General features: G+C 38.5%; 1 protein-coding gene across 1 annotated transcript in view; it reads left to right on the top strand.

Annotated features, from left to right (window-relative positions):
- Positions 1–17,375, top strand: part of MTCL1 (microtubule crosslinking factor 1) — a 159,191-nt gene extending 141,816 nt beyond the window's left edge. Inside the window, 3 exon segments of the mRNA XM_074275191.1 lie at positions 2,613–4,173; positions 16,158–16,349; positions 16,351–17,375. Of these exon segments, the coding sequence (XP_074131292.1) occupies positions 2,613–4,173; positions 16,158–16,349; positions 16,351–16,506 (1,909 nt within the window). The 3' untranslated portion in view covers positions 16,507–17,375.
- Positions 17,376–22,071: the final 4,696 nt, after the last annotated feature.

Below are 22,071 nucleotides of genomic sequence, written 5' to 3'. Positions count from 1 at the left end.
TCTGATTTTCCTCATTTGCCAAATGAGAGGGTGAGACTTCGTCTCTAAGGTCCCTTCCAGCTCTAAGCCTGTGAGGCTATGAAGTAACTTAAGCACTGTTCCTCTTCTGCCCACTATGTTTTTCTCCCCCATTCTCTTTTTAACTAGTTCCTCTTAACTTTCTTCCAATGCTTTCTTTCATTCTATGAAAGTAGATGCTTTTGCACTAAATGAAAGCCTTTGTCAGGTCATGTTGACATTTCTAGCTGCCCTCATCCTGGATTCTACTGTGAAATTTGACTCCGGCAATTACTGGTACCTTACCTCTTCCCCTACTCTCAGAGTCACAGACTTATAGGGTTGAAAGGGACCTTGGAGGTCATTGGATTGTTGCCCCGTACCTCTTTAAACTATATTTCATCTGCTGCTGACCTTGCATTCTCTCTCAAATCTGCACTTCCCTATAGTTTACTTCCTCTGCATCCTCACTGCAGTCTCAACCCTCAGTGCTTAAATTGGAGCTAATTCCTGCCTTAAACCTTTCCTGTTTTCTCTCATGGGAGAAAAACTTACAGAAAAGCTTACAATTTTTGCCACCTTAGAGCTTTCACCTGTCCCCTTTCACCCTACCCTCTGTCCTCAATATCTATCCATGCTCTAATCCTTGCCAGTACTACCACCCCTCATCATGGTTCTATGTCAACTCTGAGAGTAAGAAGTTAACTGACTAGTACTTTAGTTATCTGTATTTGTAACCTCCAAGAAATATGGGAAGGATTGAGGCTTGGCTAGACCACTCTTAAGACCTCTTTTAGCTCCTTAGAAGGCAAAGGATTCTCGTAATTCATGTTGTATTGAACCTATTGCTTGTATTTGGGAAATAGAAATAGAGATGAGCCGAGAACAGATGACAAGGTTTCAGCTGCTTTGTTCCTCATAACTTTCAACATGCTTTCCTAAAAGGACTATACCTGTCAATTAAGCCATGCCATTTCCTTCTTTCCTCTCTCATTTCAAGCACTGATTACCAGTAGCCATCAATTACTTCAAGTGCTTATTAGCTGGTTTGTGGATTACTTCAAAAATAGACATTGACCCTCAGGTCTAGAGTGCAATGGTAAAATGGTACCCGTGAGGAAGGGTCATTTCATCCTTTTCCACTTTTCCTTAGAGAAAAAGCATGGGGGAGAACTAGGGGACTGTGAGTTATGCTTTGAATCCTAAAATGTGTATTAGTAGGACTTTGGTTATCTGGCTACCCTTATGTACTGAATCTTACAGTAAAAATTTCACAATTATAGAGGAAAGATAACTGGGCCAAACCAGTCATGATCAGTCATTCCCATACCAGCCATGGTCAGTCATTCCTGTTGAGGAAGAGTTTTAGGTAAATGATCTCTGTGGGATTTTAATTTCCCTGGGAAGGTGAATCCCAAATCAGAGATTTTTAAATTAAGCTATTTAAATCTCTGGTTAAGCTGTTAAGAAATGCTTTTGAAACCATAGAATCCAGGAAATTATATAGACTCATGGAAAATAAGACCTAGAAGGCACTTGAGGTCATTCTATATAACCCATTCATTTTAGAGATAAAGAAATTCCTCTAGAACTACAGATAGACTCTAAAGTCAATCATCTGCCCTTTCCACAAATACACAAGATATGACACTCCAAGCATCATGAACTTTCCTGAAGGTAAATATAGGGGAAAGCCCAAGGGCTGCTGGGGCTATACCACAGTCTGGCTGGCATCATAGCCATTAATTGTCCATTTCTGTTCCATACAATGACAGGCAATTTACCCTAGGGGAACCACCAAGAGACCTTAAATATATCTGGTAGAAGCTTAAGAGAAATTGGGTAGGCTTGGGCAGGCTCTGACTTTCTTCCATTTCTTTTGTGTGTGTCTGTGCTTTCAGAGTAATCTATGTTGGGAAGGACAGAAGAAAGAAAGAATGCTCTATATCTTTGCCATCAACGTTTGGTTTTTGGTTTTCTTTTAGTCTAGGTAATTGGGCAGCCATAGTACACAATGGGCATGGCCAGAAAAAGAAGGAGCTTTTGGACCAGGAGTCAATGTGGGCAGGAACACATAGCTATTCCTACAAATAGTACAAATGAAATAGCCACATTTGTAGATTATTTACCTCTACTTGTCAGTTTTCTTTTTGCTGACCAGTTTGGGGACTTTGTGGTTGGTTGCGACCTCCACCAGAGAATGACTAGGATCAGTAGACAAGACAAGTCTAGCTTGGTGGGGAAGCTGAAACGCGCCTGAACTGAGATTCAGGGATGTTATTTATGACTCAAAATATTCCGTGCAATCTTGCCTTTTGCCACAGAGGACAGTCGGTTGTGTTAAGTTCCGACTAACGCAAAGCCACCTGAACATTGCTAGAATTATCCCAGGGCCCATGAAAACAGCCTGTGGGATCAGCTGGGATGCCTGAAAAGCACCATCAAACAAGGAAGTGTGCCACAAGCGTTAAGAGTGCTCCTTAGGAAAGGGCAGTTCCTTCTGCAAAGGGGGAGCAAAAAGAATGACAAGGGTCCGGTTTCCTTTCGCCGCACCAGAACGGTATCTAGCAGGCTGTGTGGCGGGTTTATGATCTCTTCTTTTCTGCTTTTCTCAGGGCAGTTTCAGTGTCCTCCATGTCTGAGTTCCAGCGCCTGATGGACATTTCTCCCTTCCTGCCAGAAAAGGCCATGCCTTCTGCCAACCCCAAGGAGGACATCACTCCTCCCTTGTCCCCCGATGACCTGAAGTACATTGAGGAATTTAACAAGAACTGGGACTACCCTCCACCCCAGAGCCACAGGAATGGGTTGGCCGAGAAGCCACCAGATTCCTGGGCGGAGAGGACCGAGGGGGGGAGGTCAGGGAGCGATGTCCCCGGGTCATCGTGGTACCTCACCACAAGCGTCACCATGACCACCAACACCACGACCAGCCCAGAGCACTGCCAGAAGCAGCCTTTGAAGAGCCACGTCATTATGGACAAGATGGGGGTGCGCGTGTTTCACAGTCCGCCCACGGTCCGAAGGCTGGATAGCGCGGGGATGGTGGGCGGCGAGGAGAAGAGCCCGGCGGACCCTGACCTGTTGCTCTCTGTGAACAAAGCCAAAGGGAGCATGGGGGAGGCAAAAGGCACCTCCCTGGAGCATGCGTTTGGCAGGTGGCCCTGTGAGCACCCAGGGCACCACAGAGACAACTCAGAGGACGGGTTCCACCCCGCGGAAGTCCCCGTTTGTCCTCCCGTGGGTTTTCCCTCCCCCTCCCTGCATAGCCTGGAGATGTCCAAGAACATGAGTGATGACATGAAAGAGGTTGCCTTCTCCGTCAGGAATGCTATCCACGCAGGCCCCACGAAGCCCCAGCTCAAGGACATGGCCTGTCAGACCAACGGGTGCAAGACCAAAGGGACCCAGACCACCCAGACCATGAACGTGGGCCTACAGACTGAAACCCTGCGTGGTGGAAATATCACCAGCAGTCCCCACAAGTGTCTCACACCAAAGGCAGGGGGTGGCAGCACCCCCGTGTCATCCCCCTCCAGGAACCTCCGGAGCCGGCAGGTGGCCCCTGCCATTGAGAAGGTGCAGGCCAAATTCGAGCGCTCCTGCTGCTCCCCCAAGTACGGTTCGCCTAAGCTACAGAGGAAGAGTCTCCCCAAAGCTGACCAGCCAAATAATAGGACCCTGCCAGGGACACCCCAAAAGGGGTATAGTGAATCTGCTTGGGCCCGCTCCACCACCACAAGAGAGAGCCCCGTGCATACTACCATCAATGATGGACTCTCCAGCCTGTTCAACATTATTGATCACACCCCTGTGGTATATGATCCCCTCCAGAAGGGAATCCGAGCCGGCAGCCGATCGCGCTCAGCTGAACCCAGACAGGATCTGGGCCCGGGTCAGGAAACTGGCACGAGTTCTCGGGGAAGGTCACCCAGCCCCAGTGGGGCCGGCACCGAGACCTCCAGAGAAGAAGGGGGGGAAGGTACGCCTGTGAGACAGGACTTATCTGCTCCTCCCGGCCACACACTGACTGAAAATACTGCCAGGATCCTGAACAAGAAACTCTGGGAGCATGCCTTAAAGGAAGAGAGGAGACAGGCTGCCTATAGCCCCCCAAGTCTTATTAATGACAGCAACATGGGAGAAATGATCAAAGCTGAATCAGGGTCCATTGAGGTAATGAGCACCTTTCCCTCCCTTGGTTCGCTGTCTTTGTATCCTAAGCTCCTACCCCTTGGCTTTCTTTCTGCTGAGGGGTTGATATAGCTTGAGCTCAGGACTACACAAAATCATTTGGCCTTAAAAAGTTAAGGGGAATTACAGAGAATTGTGGGATGGGGAGGTGTCTGGCTTAGAGAAGAGGGTATCTGAAAGAAAGGTAAACCAGGAGCTAATTCAACAGAAGTTGTCATAGTATTTCCTTGTGGGAACTTAGAAAATATGGATTGGTCCAAGCTGCCCCATTAGTCATACACCAATGACTTCTTTTTTTTTTTTTTTCTGGTGGTAAGTGTGTGTCAAAAATGACTCCGTTCTTTGCATCACAGATCTTAAAGATGACAAATCATTCAGAGTTTGGAATTGGCTCCATTTGGTTAAGTTGTAAAGTTGCTGTCAATGTGTATACTAGAATATCAAATGCTCTCTTCTTCATTCTGAAGGTACCAGGATAAAAAGGTTTAAATTCTAATCCGATCCCTCCACCTGTGTGACCTTGAACATACTAATCCCTTAGACTTCTGGTTTTCTTAATAATAACACAAAATGCCACCATAGAGAATGGATATTGAGTGAACCCATTTATCCAAGCAAAACAGCAAATAAATCAGAGAAGTTGAACAGATTAGAATGTACCAAAAATACACAAGAACAAATGAGCTCTTCCACAGAGAGGTGAAATACCATCTCTGCTCAAACTAAGAGGGAGAATCATTTCATGCAGAGGAGATCCATTCTTAACAATCTCTAGAATTTCAAACAAGTTCAGGAAAATAAAGGGATTCTCACCCTTGGCCACCATTTCAAAGTCTTTTTTCTCTCTCCCCTGCCTTCTTGGAGTGTCCCCTATTCATGTGTTTCTCCCAAAGAGTGTAAGTCCTTATACAGGTAAGGTTCCGCATTCTGTCTGCCACTCAGGAGTCTTGTCTCCTTTCATATATGCTATATTTGCACAAAATCATTCCAGGCTTGGGATGTATATTTACATGTCATCTTTGAAAAGAAATTTACTATCCTTATTTCTGTAGCTAGAGGAATAAAACAGAATCTTATCATAAGATTGGTATCAGGTAATAAAAATAAAACCTATCATAGTTTTTTGAGGGAATGAGTTGCTATACAATATGTAATGGATGATTTATAAAATAAGTGAATTAGAGTGTATACTGGCTTAGGGCTATCTTGATCCTTTACAATTAATTAAAGAAACTGCTTCCACATCTATAATCCTTCCATTTATTCATAGCTTGGTTCAGTTGCCATGTACTCTGAGAAGCCTTACCTGATCCCTAGTAGTGAACCTTTCCCTCCACATACACCCCAGTTCTCTTATCTCTGTGTGTTTGGTCTTTCTTATGCACATGTTTCATCCTAACTTGTATTAGAATTGTGTTCATATATTGACCCACTATTAGAATGTAAGCTCCTTGAGAGCAGGGATTGTGTCATTTTACTTTTTTTTTTTGTATTTCTAGTGCCTTTCACACAGTAAGTATTGAATAAATGTAGAATGAATAAGTAAATTAATATTTTACATATTTGGCATCCTAGTTCAGGTAAGCTCTGACTGGACTTGAAACATCCCACACCTAGTAACTGCTTTGCCAAGCTTTCTTTCTTTTCTAGGTTGGGTGGCTATCCCAGATATCATGGTGTGCAGATGGGGGACATTTCCCTAGGATCCTAGTTTTCCCTTTTGCCAAGTGTCACAGCTAATTTTTCCCACTGAAGCTTTATTATAAGCAACAATTAAGTTTCCAGGACTATCTAGAAAGTTTACCCAAATTTAGTTTGGGACTAGCCCCTGGTTAGGTTAAGTTGAAAAATCTAATTGTCATTTCATCTATACTGTTTTATGGGAAAATGCATCTTGAATTCTAAACAACTAACTGAACAATGAATTTGGGTAGAGGATGAGTAATCTCCTTTAAAGTTAAACTTTGCTTATATAAGCAAATGGAAGCAAATGCTAGGTGCTTCCTGGTGGGATGTGACTTCATTTCCCAGGAATCTATTACCTCCCAATCACCATTCTCAAGTACAAGATCCAGATGTGAACTACCAGTTTTCTGAGTCCATGAAATATTTCTGACCTGCTCTCATCATCGATGGTACGTCTACATGTCTGATCAATCATCTGCCCCCTCTTAGACCTTTAGTGCTAATATGCTATTTCCATTTATAAACAAGTATATTGGGGGAAAATTATAAGAAGTATAGATGAAAAGTATAGCTACCTAAAAAACCAAATTTGCACTTTGACTCATTAGTTATTTCTTAATAAGTATGTCTTACTATTTGCTCATTCTAGCTATAAAAAAAAAACCTCTTAATTTTCCATTTAACTAATCCTTCCTGTCTTGTTAGTTTTACTATCCTCGTTATTTCCAATATTCCCTCTCTTCATTCTATTTACTCTTTACAAATCTCTCACATCAATCTACACATTTCTTTTTTTATCTCGTCAAGATAATTAAAAAAAATCTTTAATAGAGTTTGAAGGTGAGAGTCCCAAAATCATGTGCCAAAAGATTTCCATTATCTTTTCCAGTTTCTGCCTTGTCTAATGTCTGTCATGGATAGTTTTTCCCTCTATTTGTGATGTTTCTGCAGCTATATAGTTCGAACCTATGATTTCATTGATCTAGGGAACTTCTTCAGCTTAATGTCCTATAGCTTCAAACATTAGATGCTTTTGTGGGACACTGAGACGCTAAGAGACTTCTGTAGGCTCACATGGTTAGCAGGACCTTTGATTTCAAGACAAACTCTCTAACTACATTGTCACTCTCCAAACTTTAGCTGATATGTCCTTATTCTATTGCCACATTCTCCCACTTACACTCACTCAAGTTACCAATGATATTTTTAGAGTGTCCAAATAGCATATTTAGAGCGTTTCTGAATTTGGAAATATGACAGTAACTTTCCTTATTTCCCCTCATACTTCTACATCTCTTCTATGTTTCTGTTAACACTAGAATTTTCAATACTATCTGAGCCAGTAATTAGCCAGATCATGAGCTGGTTATCTATTTCTTCCTTCTCTTGGCAATATTAAAGATCCTAAATAAAAAGGGGCTTGTTAATGAGCCTTCTTGAAGCCTTCAAGTATCCCTGTGCTACCAAATATGGGATCACTTTTGCCTCTGTTGGCCTAAAAAGTCCCATCAGTTTTATAAGTAAATGAGTCAAGATGCATTCCTAGATGAAAGTCTTCTTATTTGTCATCATGACAAATAGACCATGTTGGCCCTTGGAAGCTCTGATAGTGAAGAGTAAGGTCTAATGGAGACACCATATTGGATTATTCCTCCTCTGAGAGATATAACACAATCTGTTGAAGATTTTGATTAGATAATATTTTATCTCTCATAGAAGAAACAATCCAGTTAAATTTAGAGGGGCTCGGCAGCAGAATGTCACTTAATTGGTAATGAATTTGGGGTGTTATATCAACTCACAAAAATCACTTATGAGAGCATGGAGGAGGGAGAAAGAGCCTCTGAGTTAGAAAGGGCTGAGTTCAAGTATTGCTTCTGACACATATTAACTGTGCTACCCTAGGCCAACCTCTCACTGTTCCAGGTTATACTCCAGGCTGCAGAATGCTTTTAAATCTGGGTTGATAAAAAGAGTTATCCTCACTGAAAATTCCTTATATCATTTTCTTTCTTTTTTTTTTCCTGAGGCTGGGGTTAAGTGATTTATCTAAGGTCACACAGCTAGGAAATGTTAAATGTCTGAGACCAGATTTGAACTTGGATCCTCCTGAATTCAGGGCTGGTACTCTATCCACTGCGCCACCTAGCTGCCCCCAAAATTCCTTATATTAATGAAATCATAGGGGGAAATCCTCCCCCCCCCCCAAAAAAAAAGGCTTAGAAAAGTTATTAGTCAATTAAGTATCAATGCCTTATGTACCAGGCGTTCTCATTAGAAAGAGAGAAAACAGCTATCCTTAAGGGGCAGACAGGCTGGTTCAGTAAATAGAAGGTTGTACCTGGAGTCAGGAGTACCTGAGTTCAATTCTGACTTCAGATACTATCTGTGTGAAATTAAGTGATTATGGGCAAATCACTTAATTTCTATTTATCTTGACCTACTGGAGAAGGAAATGGCAAATCACTCTAGAATCTCTGCCAAGAAAACCCAACACAATCGAACAATAACAAAATCCTCATAGAATAAACAATATGCATATAACTACATGTACAAGACAAATACTGAGTTAAATGGAGATAAACAGCATTAGTGAAGGGTCACAATAGTGAGATCATAGATCCTGTTAGTATATATTGTGAAGTTCTAAATATAATTTGTATATCTTCACCTTAAATTTATAATTCTAAAACTCATAAATAGCTTGAAGGGTGCTTTGATAAAAGGTGTTTTTACTTTTTCTTCCCATTTACTGCTGTCTTTAATTTCAAATTTCAGTCAATGTACCATATTTAACCCTATTACGACATTTACATGCATATAAACATACATAGGCATATTTATACTCATAAAGCATCTTTTTCTTAAAATTTCTTTGAAATTTTACTTTGCATTCTAGGCATTTTGCTTTCTTGGGTTAAATATCTGATATCCCTTCACCATAAACTCTTTTAGGTTGTTTACCTATTTGAAATGTCTAGACACTATATTCTATTAATTATTTCAATCTCTAAAATTAACTTTTCTGCCTCCCACAAAATATCTAGTTCACCCTCAACACTTGCTGACTTTTCTCCCTTTGGCATTTCTCCGGACTCTGTGCTTAGTAATGCCTGGCATATAGTAGGCACTTAAAAAATTGACAAACTCCTCCTATATGTTTTATACATGATGTAATTCCCATAGTTATATTTCTAGTATGTGCCTTAATTATCTTCAGATGCCATCAGAACCCTCCTCTGAGAATTCCTTTCCTCCATCCATTTTTTTTCATTTGTCCACATAAACAAATATGTCAACAAGAGTCTCCTTTGAAAACATCATTTTCCAATCCAAACTATTCTACAGAATGAATATAATATCTAAATTCACTACCACAGTCCACTCTTCAAAACTTCAGTGCAACAGTTCTCAGAGAGCAGGGAGAAATGTAATCCTACAATGCTTTAGGGTTTATAGAGTTCTCCCAACAAGTCTACAAGGTATTATCACTTTTTATAAATTTCAGAAGTCAGTGAGTTGGTCACAATCACACAAGTAGGAACTATTGGAGCCAGAATTTGATGCCAGGTTCAAATTCTGGCTTTTTTATTTCTGCCCCTCCACCCTGACATATGAAAACAGCATGCCATAGGAAAGTGTTAGTTTTTTAAAGTCATAGGTCTTAAGAAGAAAAAGGAGAAGGAAGAGTAGAATAGAAGTTTTGTGAATCAGTAAAAATGTGCTTCAGATTAGTGTTGCTCCAAAGATAACTAGGAAACACTAACTTCTTGCTTAAGATAGCCCTTCCTAGCCCACACCCAAGATCTCAATGATCAGGGTTCTGCTCCAATTAGCCATTACCTCCATGATGCTGTCTTCTCTTCTCCTCCATTAAATTCCCAGATCATCCATTTTTTTCTACTCTAGCCAAGCAATCTTGCCCTCCCACCCCCTTCTAGGCTTATCCATTACTCAGTTATTTCCAAACTATTTAGGCAAACTATATGACTTTCAAAATGCATGCAGCAACATGGATATGATGCTGTAAGAAAATATTTCATAAAATCAAAATGTCCTATGCAGAGATGAGCAATGAGACTTTCTCCTTCCTAAGTCAATTGAATAACTCATTGAAAACAACATTCAGGTGATGCAAGAATGTTCTGTACCGGAAATAAGTTTCTGTATAAGAAGGACAGGAACTTTAAATGAAAGCTTTTATTTAAAATGTGGATAATGAACATAGTTATTCAATATTATAGTTAAAGAGTTATTCAAAGTTACTCATACACTTGTCTAGGATGATTAGTGATTAAGTTAGGACATTCACTCTGTCTTCTTGGTTGGCTACAAGAGGTTTTGTGAAATATTGAATTTGTGAGTACTCAATTGCCTTCAATACATTTTTTAAAATATGTGTATACTTATATATTTAAATTCACTTAAGTTATGGTTGTAAAATTTTTTACTATATCATAATTCTCAAACACTACTTTTTTTCATCTCTTAGCAGAGTACAATGCAATAAAGTTGGTTACCCAAGGATGTATATTTATTTGTTCCATTTACCATTAGCACTAAAAAAATTATATTGTGAAAACAAATTCCCCTAGAAAGGAAAAGAAGAAGTCTTTGACTCTGATACTAGCTCGCTGTGAGTGATCTTGAGGGAGTCACTTAATTTCCCTGGGCCTCAGTTTCCTCATCTATACAATAAGGGAGTCAGACTTAAGTAATATCAAAATTCTGTGATTCTATTTCACTCATTTAGGCTATCCCCTTCAATGTCTAATTTCTCTATATAGTCTTTTTCTCCTATTTACTTTTTGATTGAAATGCTCATAAGTAGAGCAACCCCAACTTCTGCTTACCACTTAACTTTTCTCCAGGAACAAATTTGAAGATTATCCACAAATTTTTCATATGTAGTTTTAAGTTTCCGTATAACTTTTGTGTAGGACTACTGATACTTCCGGACTGTTGCAAAGCCTTCCAGAATCATGAGACTCCTGCCTCATTAGCAGAATGATCCTTTTTCCTGAAACTTTGGGAAGTTGCAGTGTCCTTCACTAACTTTCTTTTCCCCACTTTCTTGTACACCAGAAAATGAAGTGACCATTATCCTCTCCTTCCTTCCCAGGATAGAGCATTGGTGCTGCCATTCCCTAATCCCTTTCCCTTTCTCCTCCCTATCCCACATAGATTTCCCAGATCTCTAGGGACTAAAATTGTCTTCTTAGTTAAATCTATAGATCTATTAGATAAAATAATAAAAAAAAAAGATATGTGTGGATCTGCTATTTTGTCTCTTTAGGAAAAATTACACAAACACAGATTGTTTTTGGAGTTCTAGTCTTAGGGGCAATTGAGAGGTTAAATGACTTACCCATAGTCACACAGCCAGTATGTATCAGAGGGAGAATTTGAACGTGGGCCTTCCTACCCCTAAGGCCCTTTCTTTACCCACTGAAGAATAGAATGTCTCCTCAGAGAAATAATTAATAAACTATGACTTTCTTTGTAAGGCTTTTTTTTTCTATGACATAAATCCTCCATAGAGTTAAATATATACTGTGCAAAAGGACAAATATTGCTGATTAAGTGTTCTTAGGTGACAAATGATGCCTTCTGAATGTTCTCCATCAGCCCCATCTCAGGGGTCCGGTCTCCTAGGTAAGTGCTGGTTTTTATCAGTTACGCAGCCATGGAGGCTATCTTTATGTGTGAATGTCCTGCCAACCCCAGGAATCTGGGGGATAAGTTCAAGGGCTTTGCGCTCAAGCATTAACTTGGCTGTGCCTGCAGTTATTGCTCCATGGTTGGGAATAAAACAGCAAATAAGTTTTAGGAGAGAACCTGTGCTTTATGTGGTCAACAGTTTACTGAGTTTCTCTATAAACCTGAAATGAGAGGAATAAAAGGGCTTAATGAATGAATCACACCATTAAGGTGTACAGACAGAAAATGGTTTTTATCATGATTAAGCTGATGCCCTTTGAGTTTCTTTTAAAAAAAAGAAAAAAAGAAAAGTCTCTTTGTGTTTCTTTCTTTTCCAACTGTTTCCAGCCAATGGAATTGATTGGCCTCCTTCTCCACAGCCTGGCATGATGTTGGCAGTCCAGTACCTGCATGGAGCATTGATTGGCACCCCTTCTCTTTTCTCTCAGAGCTTTGCTTGATCTCTGTGTCCCAACTCAGTTATTTCGTTTTCTAACTTGATTTGATGCATTAGGACTTTTTGAGGAATACAATTCCCCACCTTCATTCATATTGATGTACCAGCTCTGGCTCTTAATCCAACATAATCAGATGACTTCCAAACGAATTCATTCCCCCTCAAGACCAGTTAATAGTACCTAACCCTCTTAGTTCATTGAAGTACTTTCTGTGCTGCCTATCCACCAAATGTTAACTCAGACACTCAGATCCGCAGGAGTGAGTCTTGTTCTAGGTACAAAGGATTCTTGCTCTTGGAAGAGGGGAACCAGAGTGACACCGTAGTGCATTCTGGTGTGTCTTTTAGGGAGAGAAGAGTCTGTCTCTGTTTCTGAGCTCCCTGTTTAGTTCCTCTTACCTCCCACTGACAGATGTCAAGGAGGAAATTGTGAGAAGCCAAAGGGCAAAGAGATTGTCTCAAACTCCGAAGGTCAAATTCCACACCTTGGCCCGCCATCCATCCTCCTCTCACAAGTCTCAATGGGAAATAGTAAAGAAAAATCTTTATCATGGGCAGTGGGGGTATCCCGATCTTTCTGACTAAAATGAGACAGGCAGCACAATTGTGTTCCTGTTTTGCATAGTTTTGGGACCACAGGCCACATCACTCAGATTTCCTCATCTTAGTTCATCAGGAAGGAATTTAAAATGTTAAAAGCAGAGAAAGTGGGGAAGTAGCTTAAATCCGGATAGGAATCTCTGCTGTGCTGTTCCTTAATGATAGATTTTATTTTTTCAGTCATTGCTTCTCAGCTCGGAAATGATGAGAGATGATGGGCTCTGATTATCTGTCTGCTTTGATATAAATGTGCCTAATTCTGTCAGGAGCTTGATGTTTTTTTACCCAGTTTGTTTCCCACAGGGAATGGCTGGAAGAGTTACCTACAGCCATCCTTCTTGTTGACTGTAAAATCTTTACTCTGTTTTCTTTTTTAAAAATTCATTTCCAACCTTTTTGCTTTTCTTTTTTTCTTTCTTCTGTCTGTTCTGTCCAGAACCAAACTGTCTTACTAACAACCCCCTGGGGACTCTAACCTTGCCTGCCTCACTGCTGTAAGTGTTTTCTACCTTGTTTTCCAAAACTGTCTGAAGGTATCCTTTTGCATAACTATCATTTGGTATTTGTACCCTAGAAAACAAAACAAGAATACTTTAAAGATAACAGTTATTTTCTGTTCTAGTTACCTTTCCACAACACAACATACTTGTTATGTGGAGGTTAATAACTCCTGTGAGCCTCAGTTCAGTCTTAAGGGAAAGAAATTGATTTTCACTTAGGTTAGGTCAAGATTCATCCCACTCCAGTGCCTAGGAGAGAGAGGCACTTTGCAATCATTACAATGAAAAGAGTTGGCTACCTATAGGGCCAGACTCCTTCACAATATGAAAAGGTATTGACTGTGATGGGGGTCTCTTTTTCCCTTTGACAGTTTTTACCCAGAAATCTCCACCTAACTTTATTTCAGAACTTCTAGTCCCAACCTGCTTGCCAGTTACAGTCTGCCTAACAGAAACAGTGATGTCATCTATAAAGTGTCACCAAAAAATGAGATTTATTTTTTTCAAGAAAAGATATTGGAATATACGTATCCAAATGCATATTGATCTTTATCTTGATAAAGATCTTTTATTCCAGTCAAGCTGCCAATGCTTTAAACATTTTTTAGAGCTCTTTCTCAAAAATTGCTTTTAGAAGCAGCTTATAGCTCATGCAAGAAAACCCATCTCAAAATTTATAATCATACTCCTTTTTTCTGACCAAAAACATCCACACACAATTTAATCAATAATCTTACTCAGCAGATGAATCTGAGTTATCTTTGGCTACTTCCAAAAATCAAATCCATCCTCAAAGATAAAATATGAAATCACTGATGATATTTAATATAATGTCATGGGTTCTGAAGGTCATTCCACAAGGAAAAAAAGCATGGCCTCATAAAGTGACCTCGTTAAAGGTCTTCTGAGTGGACATAGAGGTCCTGGCATAAATGTTATAAAATAGGCCATGTTATTTTATAGTCACACCTCCTGCAGAATATTTTGTTACTATGAGAACTGGCAAGTATGTTGACGACATCAATTTATTTTGAGTAGAGTTTTGTAGCAGACAAAATGTTCCAATAAAAGTCCTTTTTCCTAGTCAGTGTGAAAGCTAGAGGAGGAATGTGGTGGGGTAGAAAATATGAGAGAAAATTATGGTCATTCCAATCAAAAAACAAAGATAACCACAAAAGCCATTATAAAACTTCATAAAGTCTTATCAAAATATCAGAAGCAGGAGCACAAATCAACCAAAATCAGTATTTCCTCTCTTCCAGTTGGACCTCTTACAGGTATCACAGCACATATGGCCTTCTGTCAGAGAGGTCCAAAACAGACATTTTTCACAAAACATATGTTTCCTTACCCTCAATGAGTTGGGGTGAGATAAGGACATGGAGTCAATACTCCTAGTGTTGACTTGTGCCTCAGCAGCTGATATTATTTTCCCTGGAGAATCCTTATTGCTAGGGTGCCAATGAGGCCATGTGCTTTGCTAACTTTAGACTTTCCCTTATAACCGTGTAGCACTGGCCACTTGGAAGGCAGGGTCTATCTAAAAAATAATCTTGAATGTCAGTGGTCATTTGTAAATTCATTCTGCTTGCTACACAGAGAGGTAGGGGAATTATCCTCACTTCCTTGTCCTCTCTTGCCTGTTCAAAAGTCCACTTCAGCTACTCTCTGTTTCAGTAGCTACATGACTCTTGCTTGCTCCCTCAGTGCCATCCATCTTTGCTTCCTGTTTCATGTCATTCAGACATCGTATCTCTTGCTACAACCAGATTTCTCTCTCATCATCCTGTTTCCTTCATGTTTCATGTCACTTGTATTAAATCTTTGTATATTTAATTGACTGTCTGAGTGCTTGTCAGTCCTCGGGTTTTATCACTGCTCTTTCTTTACATAATATGGTTTATGCTTTGTGCCATCTTGTTTGCCATCTCAACTTTTAGTTGTATGACTGATTTTAGGATTTAACATAAATACCTCGTGTTCCTCATCGCTGCTTTGTATATTTTCAAATGCCATCAAATTTCCATTTATAGTTTCCTCATTTTATCGCAGAAAAACTAAACTTGGCAACTCAACATTTTTTAAAAATTGGAGATACTAGTGAACCCTTTAAATTTCACTATTCGAGGCACTGCACAATATTTCAGTATGTGTTGCACATAACCACTTACAGTATATGTGTAGAATGCCTAGAATAGAAAATCACAAGTGTGTTTTGTCTCTAATTTTTCTGATGCTGCTACAATAAATCAATATTGAAGAAACTAAACCCAAATTATGATTTCTATCCATAGATATAATTTTTTTCTTGTAACATTAGATAGCATTTTTCCTACTTTGTAGGTCTTTATTGAGGCTATTGACATTCAATTTGGAATACATAGTAGTTTGTGGCCAGATTTGTTTTTCCATACATCTCTTTGGAAGGCATTTGGAAGAACTCACTAATCTCAGGCTTTATCCCTACATCCAATGTAGACCATCACATGGCTTAATCATTTTGGATATCCTTACTATAATTGCATTAGTCATTGTTAAGAAGAGCAAAATAATTAGATCAGCTGAACATATATTTGACCAATTTAATTTTGATAATATCCCCAAATTCTGCTCTCCGTATCCTATTTTCATTCCAGCCCACACTATGAAGCATTTCTATGAGACTCTCTTTACCTAAATTTTCTATACCCAAGACTAGCTGACTTTTTTCATGCTTTAGTGTCTGCAAGTTAATGTATGCATTGATAACTTTCATTCAACAATGTTGATCTTAAGTTATTTTCTCAGAAGCAATAGGATGATTAAGGATCAAAAGTAATAATTTAAAATTGCCCACTTCTGCTCATTTCCTCCATTCATTCTCAAGCTTTCATTTGGCATTTGAACATAGAAAGACTTGCATTATTTGTTCATAGTGTGCTCCACCATTTTAGAAGGTCTTCACTTTGGCTTCATTTGAGCATATAATCAGAGCATCATGATCAATGTTAGTAACTCTCTTTTTTCTTGTCTTGGCTGTGAAGGAACTACCTTGTTCTGCGTTAGCTCCACCCCTAGAATCCTGCTTCTCCCGGCCCGAGAGACCAGCAAAACGTCGTCCTCCCTCCCGTTGGGCTCCACATTCCCCCATTGCCTCACAGTCTCAGTCAAATGGAGACCTGATATCTCTGGAGGAACATGGCGGACAGGAACCAGCAGTGGAGAAACCCAAAAAATGATGCAAGTTGGCATGAATTATCACTGAATAATTCACTGTATTTTGCATTACCATACCATCATCATGACCCGATCCCTGTCCGTAAGGAGAAATGTAGTTTTCCCAAGGTCAAAGAATGTTTTAAAACAAACAAACAAAAACAACACAGCTGCTGAATGTTCAACCTGTGAAACAGAAATGTTTCTAGAATGAAACAGTTAATGTGCCTGTAATAACTTAATTTTTTTCATAGCTCAAAAAACTATTTTTGTCTCCATCTTTTCTACACACAGTATATTAAACAAAAGGTTAATAAGATATAAATTTAAAGAGTAAGAATTTTAAAATGTACATTTTAAGAGATTCTGAATGCGCTCGCTCCCCAAATACTGACTGCCTTTTTGTTCAATTTGCACTGTTCCATTTTGGTTTGGTTTATTTCCATGTCAACTTAGGGTGTTTTAAGTTAATTTTGTTCTATTTTAATGTCAGTGTTATTTTTTTAAAAGGAAGATTCTTGAAATGTTTAAGATTATATGAAACATTAAATTTTATGTAGTAAAGAAAGCAATTTAGCTGACTAGAATGGTATTCAATAGACTGGAGGGAATACAGGTCAAACAAACCACAAACACAAAAGTCATAAGAAGGTCTCTGATAAAGGCTTATGATGTTAGCTCTATAATCCACACGCCATGCTTGACCTGCATGCCTTTGGGTTCCAAGCTCTTGCGTGCATGTACATACTGCTACTGTACTCTGACCATCGCCTAAATGTGAGCCAATATGTTTAACTGTCGTATTGTTGTGAATTTCCCTGTACTGTACTTTCATTGTTGGTACTATTGCATTGAAGCAACAAATACAACATATTTTTAAATTGTTGTTAAAAGTTCAGCTAGCAATGTACGGTGTTTACTGAGAACTTCCTTGCTTGGAGGATATATTAAGAAAAGACATGAGAATACCAAACTTTAAGAGATGGTTGTGTCACTGTATAAGACTGTGGTGAAATAAAAATAAAACCCTTGGTATTTAAAAAAAATAATAGAGTGGTCTAGTTGTTTCTTTCTCCAGTGTCTTTCATCCTTATTTTGGTGATTCAGTAAAAATGAGTTCTTTAGATGAGGATTTAGGGACCATGTCTAAAAAGAATGCATTGAGTGGGAGAGAGTATATAGCAGCTTGGTAGGTGTGTTCTGTGTGAATTCTATTATAATTTAACTTTATCTCTATGGAAGAGACTTGGTTTCAACCATACCAGAGATAAAGTATAAAGAAGAATAAAAGATGTTAGTTGAGACTCTTAGGTTTAAAAAAGATGCTTACTCCTCTATTTATAGGATATCCTTAGCTAGGAGACCCAGTTAGGGCTAAGTCAGGAAGAGAAAATCTTAAGCAAAGAAGTCTTCTCATCCCAGATACTATTGCTGAAGTCGCTGACTCAAAACCCACATTGCTGAATGGGGGAGGAGGTGGATATTAAGAAAATAGTTAATTTAAATCACAATATTATCAGTAACTGGATCCTTTTGGAAATCCTGTATTTGTACATTATGCAACAAGGACCACCAGTGCATTGGGTAGAAGAATGAATTGATAGATAATGTTAATGAAATTAATAATATTTTTTTTCATCTTAGAAGATAGATTTAGATCCAATTGACTAAGGAGAGAAGGAAGTTTCAACCTGCACCGTAACTATATCTATTTCTGTGGTTGAATAATTATCTTTGGTCTTTCAGATGCTAGAGGATAGAGCTGCATCTAGAGCAATGAAAAGCATTTCTAACTAGAGCTTTGGTAGTAACTGAAAAAAAAAAAACTAAGAGATTCATTTACCTTGAAATAATCTCTAATGACAACAGAATATAAAGATGAGCAAGACATTGAGTGAGCCGCTCACACAAGGGCTTATGTCCTGAAAAAAAAATTGGTTATAAAACACAACCACCACCAGACACATAACTATGTCTATAAATTCAACCAACAAATATTCACAACACATCTACTGCATCCTGGAATTCTGGAAGGGGACTGGGGCAAATGGATAAAATCAATCATTACTTCTTTTCAAAAAGCCTACTTTGCATTGAGTGAAACAAAGGGTACAAATGAAAGTATAGTGTGTGTTGCCCTAGTGGGTTATGAGTGACCCATGGATTTACCCAAATGTTGCTCACAAGGAAGCTTTCATAGATAAATGTGAAATTTTTCTCATCCCTTTCCAATAAAGACTTTGAATCCTGCATGGAGGAGTATGGGAGAAGGAAATATAAGTTTAGCCAATCTTCTAAGAACTGGAAATGAGAATATAATTACATTTATTTACTCTACAAATTATTGCTAGTCAAAGGGAATTAAGTTTTTAGGGTCACACCATATCTCAACCAAAAAAAGAGAGATGCTCTATCTCATCCCATAATCTCTAGTGGGCAAGCTGAAATCAGGAATATGTCCATGTTTCCCTTCTGAAGTCTTTCCATGGGTCTATTACAGAGAGTGTCTGAAAACCACTTATGTACTCACTTAAAGCAGAAATGAGTAAAAATGTCTATTTTCTCCAACCTCTCAGGCTAACTTCAGTCTAGATTAATGTACCCATTCTTTGCATGAATGAACAGTCACATGCTAATATTGCAGGCTTAAATTTTCCATAAAATAAGGAAATACAAAACAATTAAAAGTAATCTATTGAACTGGACTAACAAGTTGGGGAACCAGAAAACATTTCATATATAGGTTATGGCCTTTGAGCCAAACTTTGGAAACTAGAGATTCTAAGAGATCAGAGGTTAAAGCATATTCCTTACACAAAATACAGCTCATTCAAAGGCAGAGGAAGAAAAGTAGAATGTAATGTAGAAGGAAAAACAAGTGGGCTGGTTTAGTTAGAATATACAGTGTACAAAGAAGAATAATATATAATAAGCCCAGAAAGGTAGCCAGGGCAAGATTGTCAGGATAGAATGACAAAAAATAACAAACAAACAAGAAGTTTGCATTTGATCCTAAAGGCAATAGGGAATTCTTGGGGTTTTCTGAGCAAGAGTGTCACAGTCAGAGTATGCTTTAGAAATATCACTTTGGCATTTATAATTAGGAGGCTATGGAACAAGTCCAAACAAGAAGTGATGAGACCATTAAATTAGGATGGTGGCCATATGAGTGGAGACACAAGGACGTATATGATTTTCCCCAAAGACAAAGCATTTCAAGGACACTGGCAAAACTTGAAAAAAAAATGAAGGTTGGCGTCTTGTCATCCAGAATAATTACCAGAAATAGGAAGCTATCAGTTGACAGGATTTCTTCTCCTAGCAGGGCTACACTTGAAGTCTTTGCCAGTTCTACTCTAACTCTAACTTGACCTTTCCAGGATCATCCTTCCTGTGCCCAGGTATTTTTTCTCTCCCAACATGGAGTCATGTCTTTGAGGTTTTAAATCATGTCTTTTCTGAAAGTCTAGTTTTCTTCTACTTCCCTAAACACAAAAATGAGCAATTACAGCCCTCACAACAACAGAAATTTACTACATGCCTACTATGTACAGGCTACCATGTTTGATATTGGAGAAGATAAAATCTTTAAGAAGAAAAATTGCATAACTATGTCATCTTATCATTTACCAAGATATGCCTTCAGCAAGTTTATAATCTATTAGGGAATGAGAATATAAAAAGCCTCATACAAATATTGAAAGAGAAGAGTAATAGAGCATTACCAAAACAATTTGTGTGTGTGTGTGTGTGTGTGTGTGTGTGTGTGTATGAATGAGAAGGTCATTACTGATCTAGAGGAAACACAAAAGTTAAGAGAAGATAAAAACCAAATATCAACATCTCCAGTGTTCATCTAACAATAACCATTTTTAATGAAGATGAACCAATGGATGAGGTAGGACTAGGAGTCAGGGACATCAGTTCTGTGTTCAGCTTTGACAGAAAATGAAAAAATCACCAAAAAATGCTAAGCCCGTAATTCAACTTTATAATGTGGAAATTAGGATATAAATGATAAGCCTAAATAAAGTCACAGGTATTATGCTGAATCAATCAACTTCACTAAGTTACTACATCTCAAGAAAAGGGATCATGTTGGGTGTCTATTTCTATTGAGAACACCATCATCTTCTCAGTCACTCAATTTGAACATCTCAGAGCCATCCTGGGCTTTTTATTTTCCCTTAGCCCCACATCAAATCAATTACCTTAAGAACAAGGGTCTACTCCCAGAATAATATTTACAATAATTCTCCACTCTCCATTACTACCAAACTAGTCAGGCTCCTCATCATCTTTGACAGAAATTATAACTTAAGTTTCTTGCTTGCTATATTCTGCTGCAAGTCTCTCTCTCCTCTCCAGTACAGCCTTTAAACAGCTGCTATACGTCACTATCCCTTTCAAAAACTTTTCCTTTTACTTGTAGAGCAAAAGATAAACTCCCTGGTCTGACACTTAAAGCCAAGGCCTCTAACCTACCTTTCCTGCCTTATTATACATTATAACCCTAAGTTTCATGGAGAAAGTTGATAGGGCAATGAATAGAGTGCTGCACGCAGAATCAGGAATATCCAAGTTTAAGTTCGGCCTCAGATACTCATTAGCTGTGTGAATCTGGGCAAGTCACTTATTCTCCATCTACCTTAATTTCTTTGTCTGGAAAATGGGTATATTAATGGCACCAGGGTTATTTTAAAGTCCTTAGCACATAGTTGGTTCCATATAAATACTTTTTGGCTTTCCTTGCCCCAATTAATAGAGTAAATGATCTAGAGTCAGAAACATGAGTTTGAATTCTGTCTTGAACACTCTCTAGTGGTGTAACTTTAAGAAGGTTACCTAATTTCTTTCAGCCACAGTTTCCTCTTCTGTGAAAGAGGGATAAAAATAGTAATAGTGCAGTAGATAGGGAACTGGGTCTGAATTTAAGAAGAACTGAGGTCAAAATCATCCTTAAACACTTTCAAGGGGTATGACCTTGGCCAAGTCACTTAATCTTGTTTGTCTCAGTTTTCTCATCTGTGAAGTGAACTGGAGAAGGAAATTACAAACAAACCACTATACATACATATATATATATATATATATATATATATATATATGTTTGTATATATATATGTATATATATGTTTATATGTATATATTTTTATGTCTTTGGCAAAGACAAAAAACCCCAGATGAGGTCATGAAGAGTTGGACACAACTCAACAACAATTTCATGTAGTTATTATGAAAATAAAATAAGATAATATTTTTCAAATGCTTTGCAACCCCACAAGTGTTACACAAACTCTAGTAACCATATAAGTCTAGCCAATCTGGCCTTCTTAGTGCTTTTTACATAGAGCATTCCATATGCTGTATCTATACTTTTTCTCAGTCTCTTCCCCATGGAATATTGTCTCCTGAAGCAGTTGTAGGTACTTGAATTCTCACTATTTGAAGTTATAACTATGTAAAACATGGTAATATGAAAATAATTTGATTCAAGTTCAAATGATGAGACTACCTTGGAGATTCATCCAAATTAATCAGGACCCAGGTTTAATCCAGTTGTGGAAATAATTATATCCTAAATTAAATAATTAAATACTGAACTTCTCAGTACTGCCTTTATCCTTGGTTCAAATCCCAATTGCTGTCACTTGTTTTCTGCAAAATCTTAGTTACTCAACATCACTGGGACTCAGTTTCCTCATCTGAATAATAAGGAGGTTGGACTAGTCTCTTGAAAAG

This window comes from Sminthopsis crassicaudata, chromosome 1, assembly GCF_048593235.1.
Source record: "Sminthopsis crassicaudata isolate SCR6 chromosome 1, ASM4859323v1, whole genome shotgun sequence".
In the NCBI taxonomy this organism is placed as follows: domain Eukaryota; kingdom Metazoa; phylum Chordata; class Mammalia; order Dasyuromorphia; family Dasyuridae; genus Sminthopsis; species Sminthopsis crassicaudata.
The sequence above is the reverse complement of the archived record's forward strand: the minus strand, read 5'-3'. Positions and strand labels throughout refer to the sequence as shown.